At 43.9% G+C, this 16,202-nt stretch overlaps 1 protein-coding gene across 2 annotated transcripts in view; it reads left to right on the forward strand.

The window, feature by feature from the left end:
* TOM1L1 (target of myb1 like 1 membrane trafficking protein) overlaps nt 1–16,202 on the forward strand; it is a 65,458-nt gene that overhangs the window by 41,576 nt on the left and 7,680 nt on the right. For both annotated transcript variants that reach the window (XM_077328686.1, XM_077328687.1), the window contains 6 exons: nt 2,944–3,051; nt 5,262–5,369; nt 8,513–8,629; nt 13,501–13,634; nt 15,127–15,187; nt 15,954–16,074. In XM_077328686.1, the coding sequence (XP_077184801.1) occupies nt 2,944–3,051; nt 5,262–5,369; nt 8,513–8,629; nt 13,501–13,634; nt 15,127–15,187; nt 15,954–16,074 (649 nt within the window). The remainder of the gene's footprint in view (nt 1–2,943; nt 3,052–5,261; nt 5,370–8,512; nt 8,630–13,500; nt 13,635–15,126; nt 15,188–15,953; nt 16,075–16,202) is intronic.

Raw genomic sequence — 16,202 nt, forward strand, 5'->3', positions numbered from 1 at the left:
CAGTACCATCGCTTTGAACACACATTCAAGGAATGAATGGATCAGGAGGGATTTTTCAATCCCTAGATTCATTGTCCATGCTCTCCTTGCATTTAAAACAACTCTAAGGGTCCTCCTGAGGTGGGACTGTCCTGTTTTTGCCTTCAAGCTCAAAGTAATTCAGCTTGAGTCAAAGCCACCAAAGGCTCAGGCTTTTTTTTTTGAAATATACTACTCCTCAGTTGGTCCTGATTATGAATGTATATATCCCCCCTTTCCCTGCTAACACCTCTCTACTAACACTGTATCCTTTGTTTGGTCTGCTTTGAATATCTACCTAAAAATCCTGATGACCAACCATCTGACGGCTTCCTTTATCCTTGCTGGAGACTGTAACACCAGACTAGGTGCTCATCATGACCATTTACACACTGGAGGTTTCATGCCAGGCTGCAGGCTGGAGTTTTAGTTGTAGCAGGTTGCCCCACCACTTCCTGCACCCACACAGGGGAGCATTTGGCCTGGTGCACTTCATCTGCCCCCGATTTGTTCTCCTGCACGGGAGCTGGGGCAGTGAAGTTCCCAGTGCATAAACGGTTCATGAGTGCTGAGCCGCTTACAATGAGGAGCAAATTCCATTTCCTTTCTTATTTTCTAGGACCTCAAAAGACCAGGTCATTAATCAAGCACTTTTCTAATGGCCTAATGCTCTAGATTAGGATTGTAAGTAGTGTTTCTTTTGGGGATCCATATGTGGCTCGAATGTGGTAGACTATGTTAGTATCGCCTGCCCTGCTCACCATGGATTTTGACTTTAAGATATGCATTAGATCTGAAAGTGAACGTTTGCCTGTCCAGCTTTCTTCTGTTCTTACAGCAGCTGCAAATCACAGGCCAACTTCCTCTCAAGCAAAATTGTCCCATTTTAAAATGGGCACCAGCTTTTTGAGATCTAACTAATCAATGGGCAGCCTCAGTACAGGCTCAGACTTTAAAACAAGCCATGTCCCTTTGAAAGACCATATCTGCATATGGTGATATTATCAGCTCTCTTGTGGTTCCTGGAGCTCCATCCAAAGTTCCCAGAAATGTACATCAAGGACTGGGGTGTTACTGTCTAAGGACAGCTATTTTATTTATTGCATACTGAAATGGTTTTGTGGAAGTGAATCTGTGTGATAAGATGACTTGTCAACACATCTTCAAGAATGCTATGTAACTTGATTTTGTCAAACATTGTGAAAGACATTCTTGGCACATCTAGGGCAGGCTTGTCACGTAGGACTGCTTTCACAAGTTGCCGTGTACAGTGGCATGAGCTGTACTGGTTTTATAACATGTAAAATGGAGCTCTTCCGCCAAATTTTTGGGTGAGACTGGGTCTCCTAAGATCAGTGCCCCCCCCCCCCCCCTGAGGCCATGCCTTACCATTGTGCAAACCCTTTGTGGATGATTGTCGTGTTAGGATTGGGGATTTTATGGGGTACTAGGAGCCAAGCCTGTTGCATTCAGGAATACAATGGGTGCTAGATTGGGGGGGGGGAGTGGAAGAACTCTGCTGAAATTAAAATTAACACAGATACAGATTCCAATAACAAGTATGGCGGCAAACCAACCTCCTACCTACCCCCACTGGGGACAAAGGAAGAACTGCTGACCACCACTGTTAAAATGTGGTGAAATACCTTCCAGTTTGGTGTAGTGCAGGCTTCTAATCTGGCATGCCGGGTTCGATTCTGCACTGCCCTACATGCAGCCAGCTGGGTAACCTTGGGCTCGCCATGGCACTGATAAAACTGTTCTGACCGAGCAGTGATATTAGGGCTCTCTCAGCCTCACCCACCCCACAGGGTGTCTGTTGTGGGGAGAGGAATGGGAAGGCGACTGAAAGCTGCTTTGAGCCTCCTTCAGGTAGGGAAAAGCGGCATATAAGAACCAACTCCTCCTCCTCTTCCTCCTCTTCCTCCACACAGATCTCCTCTCAACACTGACCTCAACCATAGACCTGGTTCTAGTCCCATCACAATACTTTCTGATTTTATTAAAGCTGTTACAAAAGTAGTGTTGTATGTAAATATATATGGGGGTAACTCTGGTTGTTGTTATCACTGGTGTAGTGGTTGGTGTAGCTTGGTGTAATGGTTAAGAGCGGCAGCCTCTAATCTGGAAGAGCTGGGTTTGATTCCCCACTCCTCCACATTCAGCGAGGCGGGTCACCTTGGGCTAGTCACAGTCCTGTTAGAGCTGTTCTCACAGCAAAGACTGGAAATAGTAAATATGCTTCATGTTGGGCCCTGACAGTTTTATCATTAAAGCTTGGCCAATTCTCCTCCATTCCACCTGACTCTTTTCCATGCAGGTCCTACGGATTCCAAGCATACTTTTACAAGATCATTTCAGCAAATAGAAATAGAATGAAATTCATATTGTGATGCCTTTTGCTCTTTGAAGAATGTTAATTTGAAGCATCCAGTTTTGTTCGCCAGAGCAGAAACTCTCCACTCCAACCAACTCACAAAATAAAGAATAAATTAAACACTTCCCTTGGAGCAAGGGGTATTTAATCTTGGGGCCTTTTTGATAGAAGGCAATAGAAGTGTTGTGGCACCATAAGGACTAACAAATGTTTAACCTAGCATGGGCTTTTTTTTTTTGGGGGGGGGAATGCTTGCTTCATGAAATGATTTTATTGGTCCTGACTAAGCAGGCATATACGTAATGTATGAAGGAGGAAAAGTTGTAAGCAGTGGGATTAAAGAGCCATGAAATGCAGGAAGTACATGCTAAGATGTAATTATTTAAAATTCAGAAACAATCAAGAAAAGTACAGAGATAATTCAGAACAGCCGTAATTACTGATAACATAATGTCCCTAGTTTTGTTAACCATCTTAGCTCATTTTTAGTTGTCATGCATTTGGGCAGAAAACTTTTTGATGTTCGATAGCTGTCTTTTCTGAAACAGACTTGGGCCCGTGGATTCCAAGGTGCTGTGGATGTCAGTGAAGTCAAGGAGGTGTACCTGGAGCTTCTCAAGAAAGGAGTTGAGTTTCCAGCCTGTGGCGTCCAGAAGGTAGGTACTGCTTTGCCAGACGCTGATTGGGAACAGGGTATGTTAATTGCAAGACCCACATGAACACAGAAGGTATGCTGATTAACTCTGGAATAATGCATGTTTGAAATAATGTTCTCCTTGTTCAGGAAACCAGTCATGCATTCTGCCTGGGAGCACAGAAAATCAGAGAGTGGGAGGCCCTGTTTTGTTAAACAGGAAGCGGAGCACTGCCCACGAGATCTGGAATCTCAGGTGGTTCTTCAGGTTAAGAGAAATTAAGTGCCCAAGTTGCCTTGCAGGCTTGGCAAATCTCATCTCAGCCAAAATAATATTTTAAAAACCCTGAACATGTGCAGGTAGTGCAAGGTATATTTTGCAGTTTGAATAGATAGGGAGACTAAAATAGAAGACATGAGGAAATTGATTTGCCTGGTATGCATCCAATGATTGTGTTTGAACAAAGTTTTCACATACACAGAGGTCTGTGGGATCCAACTGTATTGACTGTTTTTGGGACATTTGTTTGTTTATTTGTTTGTTTGTTTATTTAGGTACACATCTGTGGCCTTTGTGTTATTTATTTATAGAATTTATATCCCACATTTCTTATAAGAGTAAACAAGGTAGGTTACAGATGAAATACATAATTTAAAGCATCTTTAGCCAAGATAATGTTCAGTTGTTGTGCTGATGACCAACACCCTACCAGATTGGCCCTTGGGGGGATATGCCCTCAATGGGAAGCAGGCACTCACCCACTGAGGGCCAGTCATGGGTCTTCCCTATTCTCCTCCTTACTACCCCTTCTGGGCATTTGGGAGGAGAAAGGAGCCAGCAGCAGGTAAGCCAGGGAAGTGGCTAAATATGCTGACACTGGCAGCTCAGCCCTTGTGGCTAGGCTGCCATGCTTCAAGGCCTCTTGCCCACCAGCAAGCAAGGGAGGCCTGCGGTGCCACAGGTGCAGTCCGTCCCCCGTGGCTGGGCCACTGTGTTCGGAAGGCCTCCTGGAGGAGCAGGCCAGACCAGCCAGCTGCACTCTATGGCACTCCACCACCCCAGGCAATAGGCTCACCAGCTGGGCCACTGTGATCTTTGGGCACCCTCCTGGCTGCTGCCCCTTTCAAAGCCCTTTTTAAAAACAGGCTTTGATATTAGTAATAAAAAATAAAATCGCATTCTAAAAACCATTAAAACGAAAAAAAAACCTCACATCGTCAAAACAATTAAAACCAAAGCTTACACACACATACACAAAATGACAATTAAAACATAGGACTGGAAGAAGAGATCACTAAGGGGACACCAAACAAAACAAAGAAGCCTTTACCTACTGTCAAAACATGGCAGCAGAAAGTTACTGATGAGTTTCCCTGGTTAAAAAACTCTAGAGTTTTGGTGCCATGATTAAGAAGACCCTTTCCTGGGTTGGCACCTACCTAGTCTTAGAAAATAGGACCTTGGAAGATGAACACCAGGGTTGAGTGGGTTAATAAGGGATTGGGTGATCCTTCAGATACACTGATCCCAAGTCATGTAAGTGTTTAAATGTCAACACCAATACTTAGGGGGGCTATGTAGAAGAGTGGACTGCAGTGGCTTCTATGACCCCCTTCACACAACACCCTCATTGCTCTATTCTGCACCAATTGAAGCTTCCAAAAACTTATCAAGGGCAGCTCCATGCAGAGTGCATTGCAGTGATTTAATCTAGATGTAACCAGGGCATGCACTACGGTGGGCAGATCTTTTTTGCCAGGAAAAGGCAGCAGCTGGCTATCCAGTCAAGCTTGGTAAAAGGCACTCTTAGCCACAGCTGCCACCTGCTCACCCAGCAGCTGGATCCAGGAATACCCCCAAACTACTGACCGGCCCCTTCCAGAAGAGTGCAACCCCATCCAGAATGGGTGAAACCTTCAATTCCAGGCAGACCTTCCACCCATCAGTAGAACTTTTGTCTTATTGGAATTAAGCTTCCAGAAGTTTAAACTTGCAATGTTATTTGTCTGTCTCAGTGATCCTCAGTCTTTCCAGACCTGAGTTATTAAGGAAGGGGGAGCATAGGCAGGGCTTCTCTTGGAAAACTCCGGACATTTCGGGATTGACTGTAGCCATCCCTGCCTTGAAACTGTTGCCATAATTGTTACATCCCTCCCTGGTTTCAGTTCTCAAAAAGCCTTCTTCTGTATCCCTCCCTGGTTTAAAATTCATTTTCTCATATGTATTTACAGCCTTTGACTCAGATCTCCAAGAAGGCATCATTGTTGCATGGTACCTCCAAGAATGGTTCAGCAGGGTCCTTCTCTGCAGGTACAACAATAACACTGATTCCCGAACAGGTACAGTCCTGCAGTTCATTTGAAAAATACAAAAGTATGCATGTGTGGCTGTGATGCACTGGTGGACAGAGGGAGCCAGCCAGTTATTTGCCACTGAGGGGTGATCAAGAGACCACTTTTGTCAAAGTGACCCTAGCTGGTGATGTCCACCAGCTGGTGGTGGTTGCCATGGTTTCTTCCTTCTGTCACGGGAAGCTGCAAAAGTATGTGCATTTCTTTAGAGGCTTCTAAGTCCCTGGAATTTTGGTTTATATTCATGTATATGCATGTACGTGATCAGTTTATCAATACATCCTTATATTCACCCTGTGGCTGTCTCATGTGAGAGGCAATCAAGCATTTTTTCTCTCCCCTGGTGAGATTTCAGTTTAGAGAAAGAAAGAGCATGAGACTTTTCTCCTCATTGTCTGACTGTAGACATTCTAGAGGTGTCATGTTGCTGTTTGGAAATGGCAGAAGGCAAAGTGTAGAGTTAAGGGGGACTTCAACGTAATTGTGTTGCTAGAGGATCCTCCGTATTGTGGTCGTGTACATACAATTTTTTTTTAATACAGTATTTGCTGGCGTATAAGACTACTCCCCCCCCCCTGAAAAACATGCCTCCAAGTGGGGGGGGGGTCGTCCTATACGCTGGGTGCGCTTCAGTTGGGAAAGACATAGCTGCTCATAGTGGCCCATAGTACTGTAATGTAATGTAATAAACTCTATATTTTGAGTGGAAATGTTGGGGGGTCGTCTTATACGCCGGCAAATACGGTAACTTTCTTTTTTCGTTGTTCCAAGAGAAAAAATAAAGATGCCTCTTAAGCATTCAAGACAAGAGCATCCTTACTGGTTCAGACCAATGATTCATCTTGCTCAGCTTCCTGCTCACACAAAGGCCAAGGAAATGTCCACAGAAGGCATATAGGCAGAGCACAGAGGCCAAATTCCCCCCCCCCCCCGTTGTTGCTCTCCAAAAGTGGTATTCAGAAAGTTACTTCCCTGAGTGGTTCCACACAGTCATTATGGCTAATAACCAGCCTCTGAGGGAACTATCCCCCATGAATTTGGCTAATCCTCTTTTTAAAAGATAATTAACTTATGATAATCACTGCATCCTGTGGCAGTGAAGTCCATAAGCTAATTACTCTTTAGTGAAGAATTACTTCCTTTTGTTTGTCCCAAATCTCCTGTTTTTCATGAAGTATTATGAGTCCTAGTTTTCTAGCACCCGGAGAAAATACTCTCCCCATCCACTGTGTCCACGAAGGGAGCAGGTGGAACGAACAATTCATTCTGTAAATACACAACTGGACTAAAAGTTTGAATGTGTTCCTGGAATTGACTGTTCCACTAGAGCCCAAATAGTTTCACTGGGAGATGGTGTTTATCATAGCAGAAATTCCAGACCTGCTTTTGTTGCTTGGTCATCGACAGTCATGTCTAAGGTTCTTTGAAACATATTTGGCAAAGGTGGGAAATCAGTGTTTCTCCTGCTACAAAGAAATATTTATTCTGGCCCCTGCCAAAAAAAGTTAAAAACTAATTCCAGTTCCATGTTGTCTTATAATTCCTGGAGCTTGCCAAGAATACCCTACAAAATGCTTCCCTCTTTCGTAATAAAATCTCCCACCTACCCTGCTTCACTGCGATTTCCAGTGAGAACTGGCCCCTCAAAAAAGTCTGAGCAGATAGAATCTAAGCAAAAATATAAGTGCGCCCATAGCTGAATTGTTATCTGAGGTAAACTTACAGGCCCATGATGCTTTGTGTTGGGTTTTGTTCACTTTGAAAAGATAATTTTGGGGGTTTTGATCGCTTTGAAAAGATAATTCAGATAAAAAGATAATTCAGAAAAAATCAGGCAGAACTGTGGTAGATACTAATGTAAAAACAAATGAACTTTAGAAATGCCAGAAAAAGCATTCTATTCTAATGTAAAAACACAGGAACCCACCTAATTTGTTTATTCTTAACAAATTCATAACTGTGGGAATGGGTAAGCTGGGACTACAGAATCAAGGGAGCAGTGTAGCAAAGAAACATTAAAAGTTTTGAACCAGGGAAATATATTATTCTTTCTGTTGCTAAAGGAGTGAGTCGAAAGGTTATTAACAGGTACTGTCCGTTGTATTTAGCATGTCAACAATCTTGTTGCCATCTCTAACAGGGCATAGATATAACCTTGGACCTGTCTTGCTGGATACAAAACAATAGCTTTTCATTTTCAGCTCTTGTTACTTGCCAAGAATCGTGACCGAAATACCCACATGGGGGCATTCATATTATTAGCACAATAAAAATGACACCCACCAGTACCATCCTTGCACCCCCCACTGTTTTGCATATGATACCGCGGGAATCTTTGGAGGTCGGTCCAGGAGTCTTTGTGGAGGGGGGGGGAGGCAAGGGGCTGGAATGGGAAGTCACAAGATGATTTGCTGTAACCAGTGCAAAGTATAAAATATATTGCTGATTGAATAAATTCTTTGCTGGATTACTGCAGGCCCTTTATTCCACAGCTGTTGAATAAAGTACCTTTTCTTCTCATCCTTGACATTTGTTAATTGGAGTGCTAGGGCACCAAGTCCTGATGCTGGGGACCTACATTAGGTCACCAGTTTTGTGGCAAGCCAGGCAGGAGTGGGTGGTCAGGAGAACTTGGTAAGTTCCCTTCTCAAGGGGCTGTAGGGATTGATGGTCCCAAGCCTTCAGCCATTTTCTTTACACACACACACAGTAACCACATAATCTGTACACAGGCCCATCTCACAGAAGATTACCTGTATTTCTCCTTACAGTCTTTTATAGTTTTAGGAGTTGTCGATGAATTGTTTGTGCTTTTAAGGCATTTGATAAAACTTTTCTTCATGTTGTAGCAATTATTGTTGTGTTGTCTTTACACAGAAGATTTTGTTCTTTTGTTCTGCACCCAGCAGCTTTGTTGATTATATTCATTGGAGCGCTGTAGGAAGAGGAAGATTTTTTTAAAGGAAAAAGTGTTAAATTTAGTCTTTGGGAATCTCACAGCAGGGCCTTAGCCCCACCCCTCTTAAATAACTCTAGAAAAACACCAAGCAAGACTGTATTGATGTCAACATTAGTGTGTCATCCCCTTATTTTGTATTGTATTTTTAATATATATTTTTGGCTTTGAACAGATTGGGAAGCTGTACAGTGAACTGGATATGGCAAAAATGAACGTGAGGGTCATGTCGGCAATACTGAAGGAAAATCTCCCTGGATCGGAGAATCCTGACGATATGAAGCTTCTACAGGTACAGCATCCTTTTGGTGTCACTATTTAATTGAGAAGAGAGTGCACAGAATATGGAACCTGGAACAGTCAATAAAACTGCATCATTGAAGTGTTATATTTTTCAGCAATTAAACATCAACCCCAAACATAAATTTTTACCAATGTCAGTACAGATTTGTCATGTGATAGCTAAGGTGATATTGAAACAGACAGCCCTTATGTCACTGCTGAGCTTGTCCATCAAGGAGAGAAGTCATAATGAGGAAGAACAAACTCTCCTTTGTTGAGTAAATTCTGATTGACAGCCTGAACAAAATGGGAAGAGTAAAGCCTGGGTGTAGCTTGCTTAAAGAGTATTCCAGAGAAAAGCTTGCCTAAGGAGAAGGCAGATTGAAAGCCCTGCAGTGCTGTGTTTGATGAATGGGTAGGTGCATTCCTCCTTTGCCAAAGGCCAGAGTCCTCAGAAATGTGATGCAGATCTTCCTGAGGAAGACCAGTCCTTTCACTGTATCTTCCCAGTGCCATTTTTTAAAAGGAGATGGTGATGTCATAAAGGGGAGAGGTAATCCTTTATTTTATGAGCCTCTTGTGGCGCAGAGTGGTAAGCAGAGTGGCAGCAGACATGCAGTCTGAAAGCTCTGCCCATGAGGCTGGGAGTTCGATCCCAGCAGCTGGCTAAAGGTTGACTCAGCCTTCCATCCTTCAGACATGACCTTTACCTTTAATCCTTTATTTTAAAATCAGAATTAGGGCTGATTTCCTTGTTCTTTTATATTCTGGCTACTTTTTAAAAATGCAAAACTAAACAAAGGCCTGCTTTGTGTTATTTTTCTAAGCATTCCCAACATGAATCCACACATACCCCTTTCCAGTTCCCTTTGACAATTTCTGATGAAATGGTCTTTGATGTGTCAGTTGTGTGGAGACATAGGTAGCGCTGTCATGTAGTGAGATCTGGTGTTTGAAGTTGCAGTTTGATGAAATAAATCACCTCATGTAACAGATGTAGGAAAATCAGCTCATAAACAAGGAGCCACTTGAGGGTTGAACTTGAAGAAAATGTGGTTTGTGAGCTGTGAAACTCAACGTTGTTTAAATTAGCTAAGTATGCTGAGTGTAAGGATCCTATGAAATTATCCCCAATTGAATTCCTTCCTGCATATTCTGAATTATCAGGCCTTGTTTCTCAAATGAAACTAATGCATTAGGAATTCTCCTTTATTCCTTTTTTTATTTCTGAATTTTGTAAAATGTAGGCATGGATATTTTTGCTTTTGCTCCTTCATTGTATATATATAAAGGTAAAGGTATCCCCTGTGCAAGCACCGGGTCATGCCTGACCCTTGGGGTGACGCCCTCTAGCGTTTTCTTGGCAGACTCAATACGGGGTGGATTGCCAGTGCCTTCCCCAGTCATTACCGTTTACCCCCCAGCAAGCTGGGTACTCATTTTAATGACCTCGGAAGGATGGAAGGCTGAGTCGACCTTTAGCCAGCTGCTGGGATCGAACTCCCAGCCTCATGGGCAGAGCTTCAGACAGCATGTTGGCTGCCTTACCACCCTGCGCCATATATAAACACTTCTAAAAGTGGAAAAAAAGAAACTCTTGATGTGACGCTGCTACCAGTTACACCACACTGACTCGTCTTTAGTTTGGTGTGTACACACAGAAGTATGTCCAGATTAGTAAAACTCTAGAAAAAGGTTGAGAACTCATGACAATATGATCGCTTTGATTGTTTTTCTGCAGTGTTTGATCAGTGCCAGCATGGTGTAGTGGTTAAGAGCGGTGGCTTCGAATCTGGGCAGCTGGGCTTGATTCCCCACTCCTCCACATGCAGACAGCTGGATGAATTTGTGCTAGTCACAGTCGTGTGAGAGCTGTTCTTTCAGAACAGTTCTGTCATAGCTCTCTCAGCCCTATCAAACTCACATGGTGTCTGTTGGGGGGGAAGAGGAAGGGAAGCCACTTTACGCAGCTTGGTAAGATGGGGTGAAGAATGAGGCTAATGTGAAAGAGCTGAATAAAAAGTTTTGCAAATTTACATATCCAATTCTGAAATTCATTTTTTAAATATCCTGGTTAATTGGAGGGAGGCAGAGTGGGGAGAAGTAGACTGCTGCACACATGGAACTTCCAGAAGCAACAGAACCTGTGCTGGATCATCCCCTGCAGAGAGCTAATGCATATTTCTCTTTTCTGTATGTTAGAATTAGTCTTTAGGCTGGCCTAGATCCAGGGGTCCTGTAATGAGTTTAAAGTAGCTTCCCCATGCCTGCACTGTTGACTTGAATTGATTGAGCGTGACTCATGGCATTTGGTGGTTTTGTGCTATTACTGACTTAATGCTCTGAGAAGATAAATGGACTGATTATATTGTTCTAAACGGAGTTATCAGAGCCATCAAAGTAGCTGGAACTCAGGTCCACATAAATGTGCTTGGACTCAGAGTGAGCATTGTTTCTGAAAAGCGGTACGAGTTGTTTTTTTGCTTTTAGGAAGTCAAACCCAGTTGAGGGTCTATGTATAATTTTTACATACAACGTTCAGGCAGTATCTGAAGTCTGATGAATGAAATGCCTGAAGCGTTGTGGTTGCTGATAGTCCCAAATTAATTAGAAGGTCGGGAATCTATATATATTCCCCATATATATTATTTTTCCCCCTCCCCACCATTTTGAAAGCTGGTAAGGCATAGTAGATAGCGTTGATTCCGGGATTTCCGAAGATGTAGATTCCAATCCCCACTTCTACCATGGAAACTCATTGGGTGACTTTGAGCCCATCACAGATTTTAAGCTTGACCTACCTCAAAAGGTGATTGTTTGGAAAGAATGCAGTAGCCAAGAACAAATGTTCTAAGCCACTTTGAGTCCCAGCAGAGGAGAAAAGTGGGATACGAATCTTAAAATGCAGAAAAAACATGCAAATGCATATCGACTGGTAACAAGTGACAGTCTCTTTTTCGAGAGACAATTTGGTGTAGTGGTTAAGAGCAGCAGCCTCTAATCTGGAGAACCAAGTTTGATTCCCCACTCTTCCTCCACTTGTAGCCAGCAGCCCGGGTGACATTGTGCCAATCACAGTTCTCTCAGTGCTCTCTCATCCTCACCTAAGTGGGGTACAAAGAAAGAGCTCTTCTTCTTCAACACTTGAATGTATTGAGGATAATTCCAGGCAGCAGTCAAATCAGTCTGTTGCCACAAAAATGGACAGTTGTCTTGTGCCTTAGGGAGGCAGAGGTGACCATGTGAATGCCAGCATCAGGCTCATTTCGGGCATTTAGGGTAACATGCATTAATGCATTCTGCTTCTAGAAGAGGGGTTTGCTATCTATGGCTCTGGAGCCAAATGAGGTTCATTATGGAACCAAGTAAAAAGGTAAAGGTAAAGGTATCCCCTGTGCAAGCACCGAGTCATGTCTGACCCTTGGGGTGACGCCCTCTAGCGTTTTCTTGGCAGACTCAATATGGGGTGGTTTGCCAGTGCCTTCCCCAGTCATTACCGTTTACCCCCCAGCAAGCTGGGTACTCATTTTACCGACCTCGGAAGGATGGAAGGCTGAGTCGACCTTGAGCCGGCTGCTGGGATTGAACTCCCAGCCTCATGGGCAAAGCTTTCAGATGACTGCCTTACCACTCTGCGCCACAAGAGGCTCTTTTTATGGAACCAAGTACAACTCTTCAAAAACAAAATGACATCTTTAAGTAATGGTACTTAGGGGGTGGGGTTTAAATGGGATGCTAGCAGAGCTGGTAGCTGAAGGGAAGAGCAGGCAAAAACCTTATGGGATTAAAGGCTTCTTAGAGATTTCTTGGAAGGGAAGGCTCAACAAATATTGGAAGCTAAGCAGGGTTGGTACTTGAGAGGGAGATCATCAAGGAAGACTCTGCAGAGGAAAACAACAGCAAACCACCTCCCACTTGCCTCGCTGGGGGTCGCTGGAAGTCAGCTGTGACTTGTGGGCACTTTGCACACAAACACATTGAGATACTTTATAGCAATTGTCCCCAACCCCCGGTCCAGGGACTGGTACCGGTCCGTGGATCAGTCAGTACCGGGCCGTGGCTCCTCCTCGTCCTCTTAGAATCATAGAATCATAGAGTTGGAAGGGGCCATACAGGCCATTTAGTCCAAACCCCTGCTCAATGCAGGATCAGCCCTAAGCATCCTAAAGCATACCCAGCTGCTGCCTTGGGGGCTGCCCTGCCACTCTGTCGCTGGCTCACGTTTGGTGCTCTCCGGTGGCTGTCATGGCTGGGGCTCACCCTCAGCGTGGCACTGCGCAGCTGCTGCTGGCAGCGTCTCCAGTGGGCGGCAGGAAGTCACGGCCACTGGCGGGAAAGCAAGTGGAGCAGGGGCTCAGGCAGCGACATCCCTCAGAAAAAGACTACCCCCCCCCCGGCCTCAGTAAAATTGTCAAGCGTTGACTGGTCCCTGGTGATAAAAAGGTTGGGAACCACTGAGCACAGGTTCCCAATCTTTTTGAACCTGCAGCCATCTTTAGAGAGGCATTTGCTCTTGGGACAGCTTCTGAGGATACTATTAAGGTGTCCAGTTCCTCTAAAAGTGGCGCTTCTCAAAGTGAACTTATTACCAAAGCCAAATTCAGACATATCTTTGTTTCCAAAGACAGTACAGTCAGAATGCCAGGGATGTATCTCTGCTGTTGTTCTGTAATGCAGCATCTTCAGTATGAATAATTTGCATGGAGTTAGAGGGGAAGACCAATGAGAGGACTAAAACTGAAGGCAATTCAGGCGGGGCTTGTGAATTTCATTGTTGTCCTGCCTACCTTTCCCCTACATAATTCAAGCACTGCTTCTGCATCCATTGCTTTTTCAAGTGAAATACTAGCAGAAAATACCTTTGTTTTTGTCCCTTGGCAGAAGCTCTATAAGACATGTCGAGTGATGCAAGAAAGGATCATGGAACTGCTAGCAACAGTCCAGAATGAAGATGTGATAACTGAATTAATACAAGTGAATGAAAATCTGAATAACGTCTTGATGGGACATGAAAGGTAAGGCTGCACCATGCATGCTGAGATTTGTTGTCTTCATAGCTACTAAAATTTGACAATTAGTTGTTGGGATTGAGCTGACAAAGGTCATCTTGCAAGTTGTTTGGCCCTTGGGAAGAGAATGGGGATGAACCCTTAGGCATACGTGCTTCATCCCTTGCCTGCTCTTACTATGAGGAGAATCGAGTGACAGGTGATTGTGTGGATTTTTGAATGTGAACTCTCACCCTGACCACAGTCTTCCAAACCTCCAGAGAATTGTGTAATAGCTAGACAGGTTCCAAATGCCTTCATGTTATATACCTGTGATATGTTTTTCTGCATGTGAGACAGCAGGAGATCTCAGCAGATGTCAGCATCCTCCCTGTGACTGTAGATCAAGCTTTCTCAACCAGGGTTTCATGAAGCCCAGGGGTTTTGTGATGACCCTGGAAGGGTTTCCCGAATGGGTGGGAGATAATTATTTTTAGATATATTTTTAAAATTGTTAAACATTTATCAGGTGTTATGACCATATATGGTCCTGTTGACCTGCTCCCCCTCCCAAAATGGCCAATGATGGGTCTGGAGGGGGGTGGGTAGGGGAGTGGCCCTGGGAGGGTGGGTACACAGCTATACTTCCCAAGCCAGTTTGGTGTAGTGGTTAGGCATGCTGGGTTTGATTCTGCACTCCCCCACATGCAGCCAGCTGGGTGACCTTGGGTTCGCCACGGGTGGTGCTGATAAAGCTGTTATGACTGGGCAGTAATATCAGGGCTCTCTCAGCCTCATCTACCTCACAGGGTGTCTATTGTGGGGAGAGGAATGGGAAGGCGACTGTAAGCCGCTTTGAGCCTCCTTCGGGTAGAGAGAAGCGGCATATAAGAACCAACTCTTCTTCTTCTTCCAACCATATTCTACACGATTGTGCCTCTTCCTGGGGTTTCTTGAGGCCTGAAGAATGTTTCAGGGCATTCTTAATGGTAAAAAAAAATAAGTCGAAAAAGGCTGCTGTTGATGCTTCTTAGCCAGTAGGTAGAATTCTGGCCTACTTAAGATCATTGCTTGTATTTCATCTGGGGAAGAAGAGTTCCTGCTAGTCTTTGAAAAAGTGATTTTACCTAATTGCAGGAACACATGCCTGATATTTCACAATCCACACAAAACAGAGATTACCATTGTGGCAATGGTATTTCCTGCACTTTGCTTCCTTGTTGTAACGTTCATGGCTTGGCTTTTCTCATGCAGTGCCCCAAATTATGGCATGTTAAAGCTACTGGACCGAGCTCCCACTCAGACCAGAAGGGGCACCATAAAAAGCCCTATTTTTTTGTTGTCACATCTTTTTAAAAGGCTTAAATGTAAAAGCGCTGATTATTTGTACCATGGTACCTAAAATTCTCTTTAACCATCTATTTCGCTAGCCTTTAGTGTCTTTGTGACCGAGAAAACACGTGTTATGCTTAGTTTGTTCGTCATAGCTATATTATTGGCTTTCTTATTTTTTGTACAGGTTTTCCCGAAACAGAGTCCGCTTCCTGGAGAATCAAAGGATTCAAAATGAACGCACAGCCGTGAGTAATTAACAGCCAGTCCTGCAGAACCAGAACAGCTGTCTCTTGTCCAGACAAACCACACTCTTTGGTTTGTTGATTCATTTATACATTGTTCTGTGGCTCCCAAGCCTATACATGTTCAGTGCAAGTAAACCCCATGGAGATCAATGTGGCATTCTTCCAAGGAAGCATGCCTAAGATTGTAGTCGCCTGGATTCATTAAAAAGGAAGCGTCATTCTTTGTTCAGTCTCAAAAGTACCCAAACATGTTGGAGGAAAACAATTCAAGCAAAGTTCTATAACTGAATATTAGATCTACTTCTGAAATTTGTTAGAAGTTGTTTTAAAGATTTTTTTTCAGCCACACTGCTTGCCCAGGAATGCCCCAAAAGCTTCCTTAAATTGCAACCATTAACTCTGTTTGGACTTAAACCGCGTCTTGCAGTTCTTTGTTATCCTGTTCTGTCAGTAGCCAGACATCTTGACACGCGCGGTTTGTTTTTCTCGACTCCTAATCAATGCAAAATAAAGTGCTCCTCAGGTTGCTCTTTGATCTGAGCACCCTCCCGCGAAAATGTATTTCAAAGTGAGTGCTTATCAGACTGCAGGCAACAAGCAGGCAAGCCGATTAGGTCTTTACGGCTGCCAAGATCTGCATCAATTATAGATCGCTATCAATTACCCAACATGGATCTGGTTGTGATTGCTTGTGGGAGAGTGGAAGTTTGATTTGCATCTAGCAGCTCACTGGCCGTGACCTCTGGCTTCTTTGTTTAATTTTAAGGTCAATGGCAACCAGCCCTCTGCTCCTTCCTCTGACTTGCTTGACCTCGAGTCAAGTTTTCCAGCTACAGTGCCAAAGCCTGGTGGAGCTGGCCCTGCGACTTCTCCGTTTTCAGAATTAAGTGAGTAAAGAATTTGCAATTCTCTTATGCCTTACCAGGACTTTTCTAACCTGGCGGGGAAAATGGATTTGACTGAGTCCAGCCTGTGTAACCATTATACAAATGGTATTTCAGGCACAGGAGATGCA

The sequence above is a fragment of the Paroedura picta genome, chromosome 3, assembly GCF_049243985.1.
Source record: "Paroedura picta isolate Pp20150507F chromosome 3, Ppicta_v3.0, whole genome shotgun sequence".
NCBI lineage: Eukaryota > Metazoa > Chordata > Lepidosauria > Squamata > Gekkonidae > Paroedura > Paroedura picta.